The sequence below is a fragment of the Orbicella faveolata genome, unplaced genomic scaffold (assembly GCF_042242905.1).
Source record: "Orbicella faveolata isolate gen_17 unplaced genomic scaffold, um_ofav_v1 contig_1, whole genome shotgun sequence".
NCBI classification, from domain to species: Eukaryota; Metazoa; Cnidaria; class Anthozoa; order Scleractinia; family Merulinidae; genus Orbicella; species Orbicella faveolata.
In genome coordinates, this window is record NW_028301536.1 from 21,864,607 (window position 1) to 21,886,510 (window position 21,904).

At 38.4% G+C, this 21,904-nt stretch overlaps 1 protein-coding gene across 1 annotated transcript; it reads right to left on the reverse strand.

The window, feature by feature from the left end:
- Positions 1–1,770: 1,770 nt before the first annotated feature.
- On the reverse strand, positions 1,771–21,628 carry LOC110066424 (carnitine O-palmitoyltransferase 1, liver isoform-like). Its single transcript, XM_020773654.2, has 28 exons — positions 20,706–21,628; positions 19,233–19,376; positions 18,822–18,852; positions 18,277–18,378; positions 18,104–18,178; positions 17,534–17,596; positions 16,045–16,122; positions 15,759–15,863; positions 14,223–14,307; positions 13,932–14,046; positions 13,662–13,742; positions 13,475–13,550; positions 10,916–10,963; positions 10,480–10,587; positions 9,946–9,971; positions 9,762–9,827; positions 8,955–9,042; positions 8,683–8,770; positions 8,374–8,404; positions 8,098–8,143; positions 7,874–7,926; positions 7,672–7,753; positions 7,249–7,327; positions 6,965–7,038; positions 6,840–6,875; positions 6,329–6,406; positions 5,657–5,749; positions 1,771–4,979 (listed from the first exon to the last, which is right to left on the reverse strand). The coding sequence occupies exons 1-28, from the start codon at positions 20,981–20,983 to the stop codon at positions 4,914–4,916; spliced, it is 2,295 nt and encodes a 764-aa protein (XP_020629313.1). The 5' UTR covers positions 20,984–21,628; the 3' UTR covers positions 1,771–4,913.
- Positions 21,629–21,904: the final 276 nt, after the last annotated feature.

Consider the following 21,904-nt stretch of genomic DNA (forward strand, 5'->3'; position numbering starts at 1 on the left):
TGTTGGAATATTGATATATCGAACGTGGCCTATTGGTTGTGGTTTCGAGGTTTTCTCACGTGTCCTGAACTTTATTGGTTCCATTCAATACCAATTTAATCTTTTGGAATCAAATCCAAATGTTCACAGTTTTCTGAGTTTCACAGTAATAAAAAAAAAAGTGATTGCTTAAATTTTAAATCCACTGTTTAAATTCCTGAGTCCTCACATTTCCAAATTTTATGGCGAGGCGACCATTTCCCAGGAGCACCCAACGACCGTTTTCTCTCGAACGTTTTTAAATGCTGCTTTAGGCTATCTGGAGTACTTTTAAAGCTCTGTAGGTTAATTTTAGGTTGCGCTAAAAATATTTTATCTGTTCGGTTGTTCTAGGGGAACTTGAGTATTCCCTAATTTATTAGGGCCTTTTTTGTCCATTTCCCGAAAACCTTAGGTCTTACTGCCTTTCCGAATTTTTTTCGGTACCCAAAACGACATTTTTAACAATCCGAAAACAACAGACATTAAATTTCTCATATCACGAAAGTTCGAGGTGAGAATTCTCTTAAGAAAATCAGAGAGGATTTAAGGCCTTCCGAACAGGTAATTTACCGAAACGATCCGTTTCCGGTCCGGGATCATTTACGGTACAATTTGGGGATCATTTCCGGTCCTGGGATCATTTGCGGTACACTGTGGTACACGGTACACTGCGGTACCGCGGTACACTGCGGTACAATTATAAAAGAATCAAGTGAATGTTATTTCTTATTGTACTAGTTAATGTTAAACCTTTATTGTAAACAGACCAATACCTCCCTTTGGAGAGTAAGGCGCAATAAAGATATACTATACTATACTATACTGTGGGGATCACTTGCGGCACGAGGATCACTTGCGAGCCGGGATCATTTGCAGGCCTGTTCAGGCTCATTTAAGGTCATTCCCCAGTATTGCATTGCGCATCCCTACTGCGCATAATTTCACGCGTGATTAGCGCGCGCGCATTAAAGAATGGCGGCTTTTTCTTTACAGCTGGACCTCGCCATAGAGGTAAATCGTCATTTTCTCGCAATCGAGTATGGTGACTTTTTTGTTGTTTTGAATTGAGTAATAAATTTCTCTGTGTAAAATAAATATGGACCAATTCTCAGTGTAGAACAAAAAGCAATCGTCGGAAACGTGAATTTAGCAAGCAATCGTGACTACAATCATGGTGCTATTATAAGGATTTATATGGGTATAAACAAGGTGCTGTTGCTCCTAAACGAACATGGGGACCCCTAATTTTTATTTCAAAATTTAAGTTCCTATAATATAAACAATCAATAGGCAAAGTTTGACAGAAATCTCAGTGCAGGTTCTATTTCAGTGGAATGACCGTAATTTTTCTCCCTACGGTCATCGTAGTCTCCTCCGCAGCCGTTTTTTGGCATATCACGCAACGCTCCTTTGGGGGAACGTTGCGTGACATGCTAAAAAACGGCGGCGGGGGAGACTACGGTAATCGATGCTCGACCGCGTCTCGCCAAAATACGAATGGCTTAAAAAAAACTCGCCTGGTATGCCGCCGGAGCGTACCAGTGATAAGGTATAATATCCATACAGTTCCTTTCCAATCGTTAAGGTTGAGATCCACCTCTTCGTTGCATATAGCCTACGAACAGGCTCACCTTTGAGTCACAGGTGCGAGCGGCGAAGAGCAAAGCAATCCGGCGGGAAGGAGTCTGGTTAAGAGGCGCCAAGAAATACCAATCGAATATGATGACACACAAATAAAACAACAGAACATTCAAAATCAGGCAAGTTTTATTACAGAAATATTTTCGCAACTACCTCGCACCTAAATTAGTTGCAAGTATATATTAAATCCGTGTATAAAATTCTTGCGTTCTCTGAATGACTTCCAAAACTCAGGATACGCTGTTCAATTCATTTCAGTAGCGAGCAAATTGCGACAAATCTTATCGCCGGTCGACGTTCTATTTCGCACTAAATATCAACTATCTGGCAATTCACTGGTTTGATAGAATGGTTTATGCTTGAGAACGACAGAACGTTTTCAGATTTATTGATAACAAACCAGCAGCAATGCCAACTTCGCCAGGCTTAACACCAGCGCGCATTCTCCTCTGCTTGAAAGCGGGCATGCAATTTTGCTGCGAGTTGATTGTTTCACTGCGGTGTTGGTGGTTATTGCGATTGCACAGATGAGATCACTTAAAAATCGGTTTTACAAAAGTGATTTAATAACCGCTAGCTCAGTTATAACTATTTTACGAAAACAACTTTTCATCTCAGTTTCTCTTTGCACGATTTTGATACTTCGATCAATAACTGTTTAAAGATTAGAAAAGAAAGTTCTCTTCATTATTCAGTGCTACACACGAACACGATTTAATGTCACTACTACAACCCTCAAACCCTATGCCTAGCTATTCAACATACCAAGAATATAAACATTTGCTATTTAATTTAACTATAAAGAAGTGCGAAGGTGTTGACAACCTTAAAAACATCTGGTATTAAAGTTAACAAATTTAAAAAAAATTGACGTTTCGATCTTGAGAGGCGTGTGAAAATGGTAATACCGATATCGAAGTACTGTTTGCTCATCTATGAAAGATTTAAAAGACATATTTTGTGTTCTGAGTTGGATATCGTCGAGGAATACAATGTCCTCGAGATGGGATTTTCGAAGCGGCTAGGGGCGAAAGCTACTATCACCCCTTAGCCGTCTTGTTTCGAAAGAAAAAAAAAAGTAAAGAAAACGAAGAAAAAATTGGAGGACGAACATCGGAAAATTTATATAGCTGCAGATGTGCATGCAAGTTGGAAGAAAGTAAAACGAACACGGCCTTCGCACAACATAAACATGACAAATATTCTTTACAAACGGCGGCGTGCGCGACAGTATTACGAATCTTTTGGTTAAAAAATTTGTGTCAATCAAGATCGCACATGCGCTTTATCGTGACAATGACGGATGAATAAAAGAAGAATAAAATTGCGCGCGAATATAAATGTAAAGAATTCCTAAGAGACATAAACTAGTACAATAAAAATGTGATGATGTAATCAGGTATTGGTACGCACAGAAAAAGTGCAGGCAATTGAAAAAGTGCAGATCGAAGTTTGATTGCTTAATTTTCCAGATGTTCTTCATTAAGGTGTTAAAACCTGTGTTAAACACTCGAAAAGACTCTATTCGCGCTACACTTTTTACGTGACTGCGCGTGCTAATACCTGACGACATCATCACCACATTTTTATCATGCTAATTCGTGTCTCTTAGGAGTTCTTTTACATTTATATTCGCACACAATTTTATTCATCTTTGACTTGGTTATGACGTTAAGTGAACATCGAAACGTCGTCAAAATTTTTTTAATTTCTTAACTTTTAACCAGATGGTTTTAAGGTTGTGAACAACTTTTTCACAATTTTTTATAGTTAAATAGTATAAACATTATACTAAAATACCATGATATAATAGATACCACATCAAGTCAAACCAAGTTAAAATGTCAGTGAGATAAATTATCACCGTCGTTAACGGAGTGCTAGCGTTAGTTAATTGCATGCACTTAATAGAGTGGTTTTCACTTGAGTGTCGAAAAGTAATTGGTTTTGCATTATTGCGTTACGATTGGCTTAAAAAACTCGCGCCACTTTTCCTCCAAACAGAAGTAAAACCAAAACCAATCGTGACGCGCTCACACACGTTTTCCCGCGCTTCGTGTTAGCTACATGTAGTTACTTCGAGTTTTGATTGGTTCATTGGATTGCCTGTGTCCGCTGCGATTGGCTTGAGTGATTACTTTGGTTCTGTTTTTACGACACTCAATTGGAATCCGCTCTATTCCAGTTAGGAAAGGTAAAACATCAGGCATTAACAGGCAGTAGGCTTTACAGCATTACTGCCTTCTGTCTATTCACTGCAGTTGATACACCATGCGCAGGTTTAGGGGGCTCACAACAGTTTCCAGAAGTTTTTTAGCCCTTCTTCTTTGATGAATCAATGCTTCCATTCGTTTTCCGTTGATGCCATAATAGTCTAGTCATTAGCTTTATTAGTAAAAGGGTTAATAACTCAAAAACGAAGTCCGACGACCCCCAACTTTAATTAACGAATTTTACTTAGCAAGTTAAAGTAAAATTTTCTTTGAAGTTTACGGAGAGAGTTCAGAGCCACTTAAATTTCTCCCGCTCCCATTATTGAAAACTTTGTGTTTACAGGTCATACCGATGCCATGGTAACATTTAACGTCAAGAAAATGATCACAGCTTGTTGGCTTAGGGTTTCAGCATTTGCTCGATGCCATATATAAGTGTTAACTGATCCGTCAAAGTAGAAGTGCTGGCAAATGCCGGAGACTGTTGTCAGCCACAAAAAGACTGCATCAAATCTAACAACATTATCAATGCTTGGTTTATACACGCTCAAGCCTTAAACACCCTACTATTTTACTAATTGTTACACCCAAAAAGCTTAATTCTTCATTCACGACTACTGCAAAAGACTGTTAGAAATGAATACATCTGGCATTTTGCTTGTGTTTATCTAAATATAAGCAACGTTATCTGCAACGACCGCTAAATTCACTAGCGATATTCTAAAATAATTATACCATTTTCACTACATGCAATTACTGCAAATCCTCTGCGAACTGCAAGCCCACCCCCCCCCCCCCCCCAAACCGCGTGAAAAATGGGGATGTTTAAAGGTGAACTGTAGGCGCAAAATGGCGCATACAGGTATACGAGTACCTTTTTGAAATTGCGCCAGCTTGTGCTAGAAAGAGAACAAGCACTGTAAAGACGATAGACGGAACTGTAGTGGGTAAGTTAATTTTAAATGAGATTGAGCTAACTAAATAAATTATCATGCTTATGCTAAAGAATAGGTCGTTTACTTTTGGTGTGTAAATAAGTTATTCAAACAAGGCCTTCATTTCTGCCATACTTTCTTTGATGAACTCGGAGAAGCGTTTGGTGTCCTGCATGAAAAGATAAAAAAAGAAACAGTTTTACAATTGGTGAGCAGCTGGAGGGGAAAATGAAACCACGCAACATCTCCGAAAAGACCAAGAGGATCAATTTCCAGTCTAAATCACATGCACTTCACGTGACAGATTAGCATAGCCCAGTGACTGACTGCCATAGCAAACTGGGAATTTGATTGATAACATACCTGCCAATAAAACAGCTTATTGATACTTTATGTTTAACAGTTCAGCCACCGGACTACGTAAAAACGGTTCGACCGTTCGCTCTCGGTTTCCTCAGCTTTCGATATCTACTCGGGGATTCTTCCCTCGTCAACTGACAGAGAACTCGAGCTCACACTGTACAGTTGTTCAATATTTTTACCTAATCGTACCTTTTTGGTACGATTAGGTGGCACATCAGGCGAGTTTGGTCGAGCTAAAATACAAACCATGGCAAGACCAAACGAGCCTGACATACTGGGGAAGCGCACCAAAAAGGTACGGTTAGTATTAGGCATTTACCGTACCCAAACTCAGACAAGTAGCCATGATATCATCCATAGGCATATCAGGTCAGTGACTTGGTATTGCAGGTTATTAGGACAGTAGAAACGCCTTCTGATTGGCTAATTGCGAATATGGGTACAGTAATAAGACAAAACGGCACAGTGCAAAAAGATACTTACAGTCAACTGAGATGAGACCTTGCAGGTGATATGATAAAAGATGATGTCTTCACCAGCAATAATATACGACACTCCATAGCCATCATCGGCAACCTGGCAATAAACAGCACATGAATCATCCTTCGTGAAAGTTGTGGAATATACTGTAACTTCCTAACTGATATAATTCTTGTGGAGGCAAACTGGCGTTGTTGACTCTGATACTTCACAAGACTGAGGCAGCTGTCTGTTGCTACTCGTTGACTGACTGATTACATAGTTCTTTTCCTCTTTAAATAAGTTAAAAATTGCCTCAGTCCAATCATAGAGAGTAAACTGCAAACACGTAGTCAACGCAAATACACCAAAACGCAGGTCCACAGCTAATATAAAAGAAAACGCAATCATGGTTCAGTTGGACCCCGCTAATTCGAACTCGGTTATTTCGAACTCCATACCATTTTCCTCCGATTTGTAGACTATGAGTAGTCCCTCTTTCGCTTAGTCCGTCGTGCGTGAATCGAAAGAAAACCGCGAGAAAAAAAAATGGCCGCGTACTTTCTCGCCCCAGGAGATTTGCCCTTTAGTCATTTACTACTATCGGCATTGTTTGAACTCCCGCTATTTAGAACTACTTTTCGCTTCCCCTAAGAGTTGGAAATGGCGGGGTTCAACTGTATGTTCATATCTTACAGGTCCAAAACCTCCTCCAGCTGTTTTCTGTTCTGGATACTTATTGTAGTCTGTCTTCTTGGTTTGCTGAGTTGCAGTCTGCAAAGACACAAGACAACGCACCCTGAGAATACATCAAACGTCTTTTAAAACTTCCAAAATCTTGAGACACAAGCTGATGGCATATGACACAGGGATTGGCGTATAGTGACGTCATCATTATAATCTGTCGGGGATTTATGATAGGGTTGGAGAAGAATTTTTGCTTCCTGAAATTAGGATGTTCACAGATGTCTGTTGCACAATTAGGCTGCCGGCACTGCACTTTGTCGAAAATAGAAAAGAGAGTACACGAAGGTTAACGTGAAGTTTAGATTGAATTCCCACAGCTTCTAAAGCCATAAAAGTGTCTTGGAAATATACATTTTAATACTACTAATGTTAGAAACCTGTCTGAGAGACATCCACATGCCCAGACTAACTCTGATTACTTGGCTAAATAAGTGTACACGAAGAAAGATTCATGACATACTTGGCTTGTTGAAAGTTTCCACGGTTCTTTGAGAGCCTGTGAAAAAACGAAAGAGTGAGTAATGCTTATCCACCACAGTCTCCAAACTTATCAAGCGTTAAGACCTTCTTGATGATAGTACAAACCTCTTTCAGAAAAGGTGAGTCTTCCTCCAAGTACCTGGACACCACATACAGGCCAAACAAATGACGATCAACACCTAAAATAAAACACCACTTCTTTTAGAATAACTATATTTTTTTGTTGTCATATTTTTCTTCCTGAAATGCCAGGTAGTTTCGTTGCCTATCAGCTCAAACTCTGGGGCTAGGGTATAGGAACCGTGAAAAAACTGACAGTTCAAGCTATTTTGTTTCATACCTATTTCAACCCCTACTTATGATGATAACATAAATTGTAACTATTTTACCTTGCCCAGCCATCGCCCTCCTAAAACCATCAACATGTGCTTCCGCAGCCTTTACGAGCAATTCCTTCTTTACAGATTTCTGAGGAAAAAGGGAAAAAAGTAACTTCCTTTTCTTACGTTTGCTTCACAAAAAAATATCAAATTCCTGAAGCAGTTCAAAATATATCGTAGGAAAACAGGCCATTGCAAAGTACTTCAGCCATCCAAAGCAATTTGAAATGATTTTCAAAATATCATAAGTACTGTAAAACACTCATTTATTACTACTGAGAAGATTAGGGATAGTGTGCACATCAATTTATAAGGAGTGCAAACTAAAAATTAGTGACAAGTTTGCTTGCTCTCCGCCAGTAACAATGAAGTAATTCTCACAGAAGTTAGATTAAAAGCAACATTTAGTGAAAGAGAAGGCAAGCCACATACTGTAGCAGAAGGGTCCAGCATTGCTCTGACAAAAGAGCATGACTCGGTGGTACAAGGCCTGACTGTCTCCGTACGTCCCTCCCTGAAGCAAACACAGAACATTTCAGTAACAAGGCTGATTCCTTAACAATACAAGTGATAGATTAAACATAACATCAACATTAAATAATGCAAATACAAACAACACGGAGCGAATAATTACCTAAAAAGTCTGGTCATGGAGGATTCATAAGTCAAACTGAAGGTTTGTTGGTCCTGGAAGCAATAATCAACAGTGAAATAGCATAACTACATGTAAAAGGCAATTATTACCGGTAATAAAAAAAGACCTTTTATGATAATCACATGTAGTAACATGTATTTATGAACGAAATAAATGTACAGCAAGCCATGAAATTAACGTTCATAACTTCATTAATCACAAACCTTGAAGTAGGCCAGCTGAAGACCCATCTGAATAAATGCGTCTGGGCTGTGAAAAAAAAACGTTCGAATGTTTGTACAGATGTTAGACAAGTTTAGGAACATTGCAATAGTGGACAGCTGTCTTGCCTGTCAGTTCAGTTGGAGGCCAGTATGCACATACAAGCAGAGTGTAGCTGTACTAAGCCAGCACACAGCCTACTGTCTGTGATAACTTTGGTCAGCTTGGTAGCAAATTGGATTTTTAAAAAAAGGTTATAAAGGAATTTGTTCTATTACCTAAGTCGACACTTTTTTATGACACCCTTTCCTGAAAGAAAAATTACAAGATTGGCAAACAACAGCTTTTCAAAATATCGCATTATTGTTATTACTAACTTGCTGCTTGCAAAGACTTATCTAAAGCAGACAGAACATAGATTTCCAGTGTTTTAAAATGACATTTTTTAACATTTTATAGTTTGCTGTAATTTTCATGTCTGTTTTCCGGTGGCTTGCGATTAAGGGAAATCTTAAGACTCAGTTTTTTAACAAAACATGACACTACAATAACTCAGTAGTAACAGCATGACATTGTCAATAACTTACCAAAAGCAGTGTGTACAAGCACATGAAGGTCAAGATCATTGATCAGCAGTTCTGCCTTCTTCTGACAAGATTCAATGATGGACACACACTGAGTGAAGAACAAAAATATCAATTGAAACTTACCTTGATTTATTTTAATATACATTGCATAAACCTTGTGTGTGTGTACAAAAATTCAAACTGCATGCATCAGTAAATTGCTGGTAATTTCCCTTCTTTGAGTTGCAGGACACACCATAATTTTATTGGTATTTTGCTATGTCGCATTGTACCTTTTCAGGGATATCCCACTGGAGCCTTGTTGGTGATGGCAGCTGGTCAAACTCTGGCTCCCCTTTGCAATGACCATCTTCTTTGTACCTAAAAACATTTTGTCCCACATTTGTGTCATGTTGATCAATTTACCTTTCACATTCCATTACCGAGTTTATTCACTTATTATTACTCACATTGACTTTGACAGTGCTGATCCTAGCAGTATGCAGAACACCTGTCACATATGAACTCGGTTAAATGACCTTGCTCTCCATGAGTTCTCGTAGCCCAGTGGATAGAGTGCCTGCCCGGTGTTCGGGAGGTCATGGGTTTGATTCCTGTCAGGAACTCAGATTTTTTCTTTGTATCACACTCTTGTCATGATGATCAATTCACCTTTCACAAACGTTAATTTTTTATCGTTTTGTACATTATAGTTGTTGGTTTGCCAATTTTTTTTTGCTGTGAAGTAATAAATAAATTATCGCTTCCACTTGGTGTTACATGTACCACTGCTTACTGGTAATACCATGACCTTTCAGCTTTGAAAGCATTACTACCACTTTGAAAATTAAAGACTTGTTTGTATTAAGCTGAAGCTCTCATTACAAATACATGCAGGCTCTGTATGGATAACAGGTCTAAGAATTGTACGCATATTCAAGGACTTCAGGATCGTGGTTCTTTGTGTTGGAATATTTTGAAATGATCTGTCCACATGATAATCATTTATCTCCAATAAGTGCAAAAAGGGCAAGAAAACACATGTACATGTATGATGAATAAAGTTCTCATTTACTTACTCAATAATAATATCACCTTACCCTAACATCTGAACATCATCTATTAGCACATACTCTCCTAGGTGAGAAACAATTGGGGCATCTGCCCTGCAAATGCAAAAAGGAAATCTGTCCTTTGTATGCTGTGATCAACAATGCAGGAAACTATTTTCTATAAGAAATTTCTTTTGAAAGATAAAATTTAAAGCGGACAATGTGCTCATACCATGAGTGCTCAGCAGTGAGGCCAAACTGTGAAAAAACAAGAGCATCCTTAATAATTTAGTATTAACAAAGTTATCACTAGAACATTAACCTTAGTACTTCATGCCTACAGCTCCATCTACCATAGATATTCATTATTTTCCAAAACAGTGGAACTCAATACAGTCAGTGGTAGTTTTGAAACAGTAATCTTACTGTACAAAGAACACCATGTTACACTAATAATTGTAATTTTTGGATGCTGTTCTAAGTTTTTTTTTCATTTGAGAATACATGCTCCCATAAGTCTGTGAGTGGTAATAATTATTATAGCTGAACTGGCCCACACTGGAACTAACTTATCCAACCTCATACATGTAGCATGAAGTCCAGAGCCCAGTAGGCCTAACCAGGCAGCCGCTTTGCCAGTCATTTCATACATATGCAAAGCTACTCAGGATATTACAGTTTAAAATTACCCTGTGCTGAGGGAATGTGAAGGGGTTTGCAATACAAAATACTACATTTTATGTTCTGTCCAGTCTACTCAACCTACCCTGCCATTCTTGAAGATATATGCAGAAAAGGACTTATCAAACCAGCAACTGTGGCCATTGCCATGAAGTAGATATCGACAGAGAGAATCGAGATCTTCAGACTCTTCCTGATATTTAAAGAATACATAGAACTTTAGACATATTAAACAATTCTGTGAGTTCTTTTTGAAGTGCATGGGAGAAGGAATCCATTCAAGTGCAGTACATGGAATTAATATGTATTGTTTAAGTAGTCAGGCATTACAAGTTAACATTTAACTGTTCAATTACACAGGCATAATATGATCAAACTATCTCATTGGTACTCAAATCATGCCTGCTGATAAGAACCAGATTAAGAAATTTTGAGATACAAGTACTTTAGATTAACTTTGTAAACATCTTGAATTGAATTATACATCTAATTAAACACATTATGCCACCACTCACTCTTACCTCACCATAATTCATCTCCAAGTCCTCCAGATTCAAGAACACTGCTGCCTGAAAATTTGACAACCATGGGGAAATTTTAGATATGCAAATTAATGTCCCCAATCAGCAACAATGTTTGGAAGTACATTTAAAAATATTCCTTGAATTTTAGAAGTAACATGTGACTGAATGTGTGAACATGTGCAAGTCCCAAAGTCCAGAACAATCTGGTTGATATGACTCATGCAAACTTGTTCTAGGCATACGGAACTAGACTTAACTGTGATAGTCAGACACCAATAACAATGCAACAAAACTTGTTGATGTCCAACTAACTACACTGGAATTGTGCTGGCATGTGCCAACAGGGCTCTCCAATACATACATGTATGGGTTATGGACCAAGCTTGAGGTCAAGATGGCTGGATATGTTTATGGGCCAAGATGGCGTCAAGGTCTATAAACTCACCAGGAAAGAATGAGGTCAATATCCAGTCATTTTGACCAAACAAGCTTGGTCAATAACGGATTTATTATGCGGCTTTCAGGGAAACTTTTCTTGCAGGACAAAGCAGGCAGTCCCAAGCAGGCAAGATTGTAACCAATCACAGTGCAGGATTTGGTTTATCTTGCCCACTCACAGAGCTAGCCATATACCACATATACAGTCAACTCTCACCTTGCAGACACCCCGTTATTATGGATGCTTGCTATTAAGGACAACATTCAGATCCCTGGCAAAAGCTGAAGAGATTTGACTGGAAATGACTCTCGCTATTGCGGATACTCGTTATTACGAAATTACGGACACTTTCGTGGTACCAAAGTGACAATTTATTGTTTTGACTCTTGATAAAGCAGACACTACTTACTTCTCATATAACATAATTATGTAAAATTACAGTCTGCTGTTCATCATTTGACAAAATGCACTTCAAAAGACTTCTGGAATGTTTATTTTCACATCAATTCCTTTTTTGCCTGCACAGTAGTCTTCAAAGACATTGTCTATGTTATTTACTCCATGTTATGGGCACTTTTTATTTCACACCCCACTTTTATGAACTCTTACTATTATGGACACTAAACAACATCCCCAGGCATGTCTGCTATAACAAGACTTGGCTGTAATAGTGTGAATTACTGGAAACACCCAAGCAGTGATGTCACCTGTTTAAATCCTGTATGTGTATCTTCAATTAGATCACTGACCAAAAATACTCAAGCATGTCCTGTACACGTAGATAGACACTTTTTACTCAGTTGCTGTAGGCGAACCCAGTCATAAAATGCGAACGGGGCTGTCTCCTGCGTCAAAAAATGGCTAAATTGCGCAATCGCTACCCAGAAGACATTGTGTGTGTGCTTTGTTTCCCTTGCGTCTTTCGAATGACAGAAAAATCTATTCTTGGTCGATCAGAAGACTGTTTGTGCTGCCAGTTTTAGAGTGGAAACTTCAGGTTGACTTAACAGTGAAGCATTCAGAGTGAACTTGGTTCAACTGTTATCCAGTACTGTTGGTTGATTGGAAGACTTAATATTGGAAACCTTTAGAGTGAAACCTTCCGAGTGACTTCAGTTAGTGCTTTTAATCTGAGGCTATTTAGCTACACAGATGAATTCAAGAAATGTGGAATCAGAGAGGTACAGTGATCAATTCAGTCCAATGCCTGATATAAGCAACAATACCTTCCCGAAGAAACTGAAACCAGATAACATGAAGGAAATAATTGGAGCCATGATGAAGTGAGATTTTAAATGTTTTCCCTGGTGATTTCCAGCTTTTGAACTTGTTGGAAGCCTAGTATAATTTAGTGCACTGTTTACAGTCATAGTTGTGGAACTTAGCAAAGGAATTGACACTAAGGCGAAATATGACAGCCAACGTGCCCGTGATATTTTTGTTCAAAGTGAGTAACAATATGGTCAGTGCTGATGACAGTGTGAAGATAGGTACACAGTTGTCTCTCACTGAGGAAAGTTGCATTAATGAAGAATCAGAAAAATGATTGAGATCGCGATATGATCAGTTTATTTCTTCATGTTGCTGTTAGCCGGCTTAAGTGCAAAATTTACCACTGGGGGTAACCCTGTGATGGACTGTAGCATCCCATCCATGGGGGAGGAGTAGAAATACTCCTGGTTGCTCCGTGCTACAGAAGTAAACCAGATATAAATACAGTCCTGATGGGCTGCTTGACTCATATGCAGACTCTTTTATGTAAAATTGTTATATGCCTCGAAATTCCACTTTTAAAATGGAGGCAGTCGTTTTGCCTAAACAACAAGTACATCAATGAGAAAGGTAACTGCTTGAGTTTAACACATCAACATTGACAAAACCTTCGGTTTTTCCTTGATTCTTTCATATTTTTCTTTCTTCTATTTTGCAGAAATTTAACTGTGTATAACATTATTGAACTGAGCCTAAAATATACCATTGTAATATCTAGGTTTCCACGCTGCATGTACAATTTACCATTTCCTTTTTCCAAATTATTCTGAAATATTTACTGTCATAAATGCAACCCAGTTATGCTTCCTAAAGCGTCTTGTTGTTAACTAACATGGCAAACTTACATCTTCAATGCAACCCAGTGACTGCCTATTCACACCAGTACTGAAGTACGTACTCCTTGTCTCAGCCCACAGGTTTCTAAAGCATCAAGAAGAAGGTAGCATCAAATGCTTTAGTCCTATCTCAGCCCACAGTGATAGATGGCAATGAACAAGACAAAAAAGGACTACGAAATATTCATGTACTAACCTGTCAGCACTTGTCATGGCTGGCAGAAGTTCTTCCCCTGGGACTGGTTTCGACTCATCCTGAAGAATTTTCAAAATTTGTCTACAAAAGAGAAGCAGTAAATTCACAGTAAAACACACTTTGGTGGCATGATGTCGCCACTGCCTTTGTGATAAAAAACAAGCTAAATGTAATCATCCACAAGCAAATCATTCACATAAATATAATCTGACAAATAGAAAACAACATTTCAAACACATTGAAATTCATTTATTTTTATTATAAACCAACCTTTCCAGATCGGCAGGCTTCAACAGCACTCCACGATGGAAAGCTTCAAGTCTGAAGAATCTTCCTCGGTGGTAGATTACCGTGTGTGATGTTGCACCATGATGATGGAGGTGATCTAAAGCAGCAATAATACATTTAATAAATGTTAGAAGTTATCCTTGTTTTTGTGAAGGAAAGGTAACATTAGTACTACTCAATAATAACAGTGAAAAAGGATTGGTATAGTCTACAAAAAGCAATATTAAGAGTTACTTGTTCTCTATCAGAACACATTATCATTAGCATCCACACCTTGTTCTTTAAGTGGGATCCTGGTTGTATTGAATGTTCTCCTGAATTGTTCTGAGCAAAGTGGAATGATACCCATGGCAAATTGCTGCAAAGGAAAGAGTGGCATACATTAAGAATGTTGTAGATGTATCAACGATGATTTATTATATGGCTGGTGCCCTGATGACTAAGTCAGGCCAAGTTTCCTCAGTCAGCAAGGAAGTAAACGAGAGGTGATGATGATAGATTGGCCACGATTTGAGTATACAGCCTGGTTACAATCCTAGAAAAGCATTAAGCTGGCTTCTAGTGGGTAGGAGATGAGTTGGAAGAACAAGAAAAACATGGCATAAAATGGCTGAAAAGAGGAGAAATGATGAGCTAGGATGGAAGAGTTGGTGGGAGGCCTGCCAAGTGGCCATCAACCAGAATAAGTGATGAAGATTTCCTGAAGCCCTGTTTGCCAACTAGGCACATAGTGAGCATAGATGATGATGAGTGCCTGATTTGTATTAGTATCTGTTGTAGGTCAATTTGTTCATAGGTCAGAATGTTTTCAACCTAGCTTAATTTACATCAAAGGGGAAGGGAGAGTCTGGTCTGGGACCAGAAAAATTAGACCAAAAAATTTGCAGTGATTGCTTGCATGGCTTAGTGAAGATGAAGGTGGACTGCAAGGTCAGAGATCAGGTGTTCAAATCGACACATAGGTGAGTACAAAATAATAATAATAATAATAATAATAATAATAATAATAATAATAAAAAATAATAATAATAATAATAATAATAATGAAAAAGTTGAAAAGTATCAAGATCTAGCAAGAGAAGTTCGAAAAATGTGGGGTGTGACGACAAAGGTTATTCCAGCGGTAGTAGGAGCATTGGGATCAATACCACTGAGATTGAAGGACAATCTGAGAGCCATTGAGGTGGGCATTCCTGTTGGACTGATCCAGAGATGTGCATTGTTGGGGTCGGCAAGAATTCTTAGAAAGGTGCTGGAGATGTAGAAAGAAGAGAAAAAGCAAACAAGGGGTGTTTCTTGGCTTCCCTAGGCAACTTGCTGTTGCCTGGAGCCAATGACGAAATCAGCTTCAATATCATCAATAGCTGTGCGAATCTTTAATAATAATAATAATAATAATAATAATAATAATAATAATAATAATAATAATAATAATAATAATATGATAGGAGGGGGTTGATATGGGATCCTAGTATGGTAGGCTGTAGTTAGGCATTGAGGGGAATGGGTGGGTGGGTGTTATTGTTACTCCTTCATAACATAGGCATGTGGCCAGTCGGTCCTCTTTAGAAAACTCTTGGGCATTTTTTTTCCAGAGAGTTACAGAAAGTTATCTGGAAATCATCAGACTTTCAACAGAAATCCAGGTACTCCAAAGATCATTATTGAAAATTAGTTATTGTGAGCTCAGAAACTTGAGACCAAACTGCTGCTGAAATATAACTATTTTATTTTTAAAACAATAAATAAATTACAGTATCATATTGTTGCAAATTCAAAGCCCAATCAGCTAGATAAAGGGAAACTTACTGGTTCTAACTTTTCCTTGAAGATTTGTTTCCTGTAGAGGAACAAGGCGTGAATCATGTTGGCTGCTCTTGCACTTTGGATTTGAGAAGGAACTAGCAAAGAATCCTAATAAAACAATCATCAAAAGAATACTGGTTACTTACACTACATGTACAGTACACTGGATTGTTGTTGTGAGTAAAAACATGTAGGTCAACTTTTCTCCTGTAAATGGCGATGGCCAGTTAATTAGCAGCAATGTTTTCAAGGTTCAAATTGTGTAACCATGACAATAACAGATACTAACCACTCCATAGTAGTTACTGTTGATCATAAGAGGCTCCCTGGATCGTAGATAAACAAACTGTTGCCACCAGTCACTGATCTGTTTAACAATGATGAACACCATTAATGACAGACAACATGTAACATTTATAATAATTCACCCAAACATACATATACATGTATATACACTGTAATATTGTTAGCAAATTTACACCTTCCTAGAAGACCTAATGTAGATAATAAGATCTTGCTAGATCTTCCTAGAAGACCTAATGTAGGTAAAATGATTGCATCTGCATTTCAAACAATGGTCGCAAATGCAGGGTAGTGCTTATCTTTTGGGTCCACAGTGAGAATTGACTACTGTAAACTTCCAAAAGTAACAACTCCTGCAAAGTAGCGAACCCCAAAAGTAACATCAAAAAAATTGTGGCTGCTAATAAATTCCGTAAGTAGCAGCCCCCCAAAAGTAGCAAGCCCAACCCCAACCCCGACCATGCAACCCCTCCCCGAAAATAGTGTGACCCAGGATCAATAGTATATATTTATTTTCCCAATCAATAGTCAGGTGAAAGTTACGTATGGTAACTTGATTCAATGAACTCTACAACAAGGGAGGGCATTGCTTATGCCATGAAGCATTGTGAATGTTAACCAAGTAACAAGACCGTAATAATTGCAGGAATTAACTTTGACTCAAATTAATATCATTTTCAACAGGAGGGTATTAAAATAGACCCGACTACCTTTCCTGCCAACCACTGACAACATGGTCTAGAGATGAAGAGCTCACCCATGTGGCAACAATATATTATTTAAATTGGAAGAGCCCAGCCACACCAACTATGTACATAACATATTTTGCTCCCCAAAAGTAATGACCCCTGGAAAGTAGCGACGCCCCCTATCAGGAAAGTAACAAGCCCCAAACTCTGTTAATTCCGAGAGTAACGAGGGTCATTACTTTCAGAAGTTTACGGCATTGTAAGTACAGTTCAACCCCTATCAAATGGCCACCCCCAGGGAAATGGATAGTGGCTGCTTAAAGGGGGCTGGTAGTTTAATAGAGGTAAAAAACAATAGAAAAGCCCACTTAAGACTTGATTACTGGCCGTCTAATAGGGGTGGCCATTTAATAGGTGGTTGCTTAATAAGTGTTCAACTGTATTTTCACTGCATGCCTGAAATGGATAACCGTCACAGCATTTAATTTTCTGATATCATTTCTAGACCTGGGTGGTAAGAAATGCTGTAAGAGTTAAGTGTAAGATTGTCCAGGAGCACAACAAAAATGACTCCAGCCAATATTTAAACCCAAACAGCTTGATCCACAGTTTAGAGCACTAACCCTGACAGCGTATCCTAAAAATCAAAATGCGTAACTTTATAACTCCAGGATTGAAAAGGTATCATGAATCCAGCACTAGAAATGTTTACATGTAACTTAGACACCAGTCTACAAATTATATTAGAAAGATAAAGGGAAACTAAAGTAAATGCCCAATACATACATAGTTTGATGACCACCACGATTTCCAAACCAGGTAACGTTGTAACTTCTTTCCAAGACCATCCTAGAAAAAGTTATATACAGTGGAACCCTGTTAATACGACCACCTTCGGGCCATGGAAAATTGGTCGCATTAACGAGGTGGTCGTATTAAAGGGGTTCTTTAAATAAGAAAATGACTGACTGAGCCTTTTTTGGGCCAGAATAACATGGCTGCAATAACAAGATGGTTGTATTAACGGTATGGTCGTAAGGCGGGGTTCCACTGTGACATCTTTAAGTCTCTTATAGATCGATATTAATACAGTCATCTCCTAATAACTCAAACATTCAGGGGTAATCTAAAAAGGTTCGGGTTATCGGAAGTTTGAGTTATCGGGAGTTGAGAACAAATGTCTGGAAATCAGGAAAAAACAGAAACGGAATGAATGGAAATTAATTTTGGTTGGAGTTAGTGCAAGGTTTGAGTTAGCGAGGGTTCAAGTTATCAGGAGTCCACTGTAATGCAACTGTGTAAGTGTGAAGCTAGAACTACTCAAGATACTTAAATTTTAGGGATAATTTCTCAAACCTTAAAATCAACAGCCAGTTTTTCCATCTCCTTGAACCTTTCTTCACTAAGAACAGGTCTAACTGATTCCAAATACTGAAAAATACACAAGCAATACAAATTGTGATTTATTTGTTGCAATAAAGATGTGTCAACTCTGGTATTCGACATTCATTAGACTTTAGATAACTTACTCTCCCTGTAGTGGCTTCAAGATCTGGAACAGGTAGGTAAGGTAAAGATTTCTCATAGCTGTAGAGAGTTGGGTTCTTTCCACCAAGAAGTTTTACTAAGCCCTGTAACCACAAAAGAGTTTTTGTAAAGATGTGTACCTAGGGCCATGTAAACAAAGTTTGGAAAATATCTGAGAATGCCATGTTCTGAACTACAGTCATGTACATGTAGATTTATATGTAGTACAATAGCCGCACATGTTATGCCAATCATCCACATCACAATAATAAGATTTAGTCTCCGCATACCAGGAGGTCAATAGAAGCTTCAAGTACATATAGATCAGGAGTTGTAAACAGTCTTGAATGTTTACATGATGTCACATTGAAAGCACATGCAGCTGGGGGAATATTTTCTCATGAATTAATTTTTAACAAAAATTTTGTTAGTCCCTTTCAGTCTGCTACATTTTACTGTACTTATTTAGACGGTGAGAAAGCAAAGTTAGGGATGTAGTTAGCTTTCATGTTCTGTATGACAAAAGATAAAACTAAAACAAACTTACCAGCCAGCATTTGGTTTTTAATGACAGCTTCCTACAGCAAAAGATAAGGAGTTTTTAAAACTATGTTTACTTATTTGTTTCCAGTATTTAAGAGTAAGTTGTACTTTTGACTAACATCAAATTGAAACTAAAATTTTTAAATACTAGCCCTTCCTGGACAAATACTCAAATGTGTAAGTATCTGTAGTGTTCGCATTAAATAATGTGATAAATTCAATGTTCTATGATCTCTAGATACATGTATATGATCAAACAATGTAGCTTGGGCAAAAAGATAGTTTATTTCATCACCTAAGTTGAGGAAAAATTAAACTTACTTTCCTGAGGTTAGGTGTAACTGCCTGGCTTACTAAAGTACAGACCTGGCAAATAAATCATATGACTGTACTTTAACAAGATATACAACCTTACCCTCTTGGTTCATACAGAAATGCTCTATAACGCAGCAACTGACGAAGAGTGAATTGATGAATATGACCAATCAGCATCCATAGTATTGTCGCACACAACAACACAGCAACTGCTATTACTGTTTTAGGGTCTAAACTATGCCTCCTACAAAAAATAAGATAAGTAGTGGCAACAATAATATTGGCAAGTTACTGAGTACATAAACTTGTGATAACTGGACACTTGCTTGATAAGAGATAACCACTAAGTTTATCACAAAAATGTTGAATCTTATTCTGATCAATACAAGTACTGTATTTTCATGTAGTGCAGCCCTTTCCAGGTATTCAGTCAGTTTGCAGTTAGCTTGAGAAACAAAGAGTGGAAGAAGGGCAAGGAATGTTTTTCGAGACTTGCTACTATTCATACAACATTGTAACAATAGCAATAATGGTCCTACATATTGTTCTACTTTAAAACACACCAGTCACTGGCTATCAAACATCGTCTTTTGTTTGAAATCAGGGTAAGCTAACATTACTGTTTAAAGACCTCTGATCAAAATATGCCAGCAAGTGCAAACATTTAACCTTGACAGACTAAAATCTGACAAGTAACTAATTTAATTATTGATAGATGTTCCTATTACATATGTAAGGAGAGGGTATTCAGGAATGTGATAATCCAGGAGTGAACGAAGGTAGCAGGAAGTGTATTGGAGGCAGAATAAGAAGGGCAAGAGATGGGGCTCCCAAGGTCAATAGAAGAAGGGGAAATAGGAATAAGGAAGTCTATATTAACTTCTTCCCTGTCCAAGTTTATCAGAACGTCATCCCCTACACCTGCTTCCCCCCTCACCTCAAACCTCCTGTCCCCCTTTCGGTGTGTGCTTCGATATCGATGTAATGCTTGTGTTACACTAAAGACTTTAGATCATCTCTTTTTATTTGTATTTATCTGGCCAACTAAATAATTAGCAAGTGTTAAAAACACTTTTATGTATTCTTTCTAAGAAAATACACTAGCTCCAAATTCTGAGTTTGGCTCAAAGAATCGAAAGTTGTTCCTATGTGAAAACCTGGTGATCGTCAACTGAGGGCAAATTTCTTGACGCTTATCGTAATCACCTGGCCACCTGATATGTAACTTTTAATAAATTGATATTGTAACCAGAAAATAATAGCTTTTGTCCACTTTAGCAAAACAAAAAGGCTTAAAAGGAACGATCCCCTATAAAGAACACATAATCATGTCCGTCATGAGCTTAGCCGGGCCATTTGAAATATTCAACGTAAACGAAAGCATATCTCTTAGCGAAAAGAACACCCAAAGAGAAAAAATATTAAAGCTTAAACTTATGTAAACTTATAATATCAGCAAATTTAAATAACCTCAAGACTAACAGTGTGGTTTTCTAACGGCACACAGTGAAATGTAAAGTTTATCAAAACTACCTTACGAAGCGGGCAAAGTCCAAGTACTATTACTACTCACCAGGGCATTCCACGCTCCAGCTTTCCTAAAACTCCCAGTGTAGTTTCATGCTCTGTATATCGAGCAGCGCTTAGTGCAGCCACGAGAAGAATCCAGGTTGCCGGCGTTGCAGGGAACGATCGTTTCAGGATAGCCTTTTTCGCGCCCTTTACCCGCCGCTTAGCAGACTTCATCATGGCCCGGCCGACAAACTTCAAAGCATTTCTGTCAATGTTGACGAAAATTCCCTCTTCTGTTACTTGGAATTGAAACGCGACGCCAAGTCTCGCTTCAGCCATGTTGAATCCTTGAGAACACCACAAGATTATTTACGTTATTTGCCGTAAACGGTAATAAGTTAGCCCTTGAACAAAAGCGTTGCGTGTTTGGGTCCGTAAATAACACGCACACCTCCACAACTCCTCTCACACCAGCGAATAAAATAAACACAGGGTTCAAAGTACACTTGGCCTCGTTCCCGCGTGAATGCGAAGAATGTCTGGCTGTGCTGTGCTTTGTAACTTTTTTGTCCCAAATTATTTTTTATATTGTAGAAGAAACTGAACGTACATTTGTATCTCTCCTTTTATATCTTTTCTAAAAATTGCATAACCAGCGTAAGGATATACAACGTAACGACAAGCCAACGCAAAGTAACCACGGGGGAGCACACGCGGAAACGTCCTGTGGAGTTTTTGTGACTCAGCCAGGACACGGTCGACACGCGAACGAGCGAGCTGCAGCTACTAGTTTAGACTGCTGTGACTGCTTTAAAGTTGTCATCACGTATGCGCGGTACCCGGCACATACCATAACAAATATCTAGGAAAAATTGGGTGATCCACACCTCTCACTTGCTGGAGTGGCTAGCCAACTTGAGGGTTAGCTTGCCCTCTTCCAGATTTACCGCTCGCCAAGAAAAATTGTGAACTATGTTGGTGATGGCATTTTCTTTGTTTGTTTTTCCATATGAAATTAAATCTAAACCTCTATTCCTCCTTTTTGGTATGTTCTTCCGGGTAGACTGTAGCCCTAAGCTTCTTCTTCCGCATCTCAGAACATTTCACCTTTTCTGGCAAACATTGTTCCTTGTTTACCCTTTTTGGGACGTCTTCGTCCACATTTTATGACCCTATTGTCTTTTAGGCAAATCTTCCGTGTTTCTTCTTTTCACCACGGGAAGGGTAGGCTGTGGTGGTCTAGACACCCCTCCCCTCCTC

What these genes read in the sequence shown, in the direction of transcription:
- LOC110066424 (XM_020773654.2), bottom strand. Translation starts at nt 20,983, where the DNA reads ATGGCTGAAGCGAGACTTGGCGTCGCGTTTCAATTCCAAGTAACAGAA. An exon ending in ACAGTAACTACTATGGAGTG is followed by an intron (nt 15,864 to 16,044) that starts GTTAGTATCTGT and finishes TTGTTTTATTAG; the next exon opens with GATTCTTTGCTAGTTCCTTC. An exon ending in CTCACTGCTGAGCACTCATG is followed by an intron (nt 9,828 to 9,945) that starts GTATGAGCACAT and finishes TTGCATTTGCAG; the next exon opens with GGCAGATGCCCCAATTGTTT.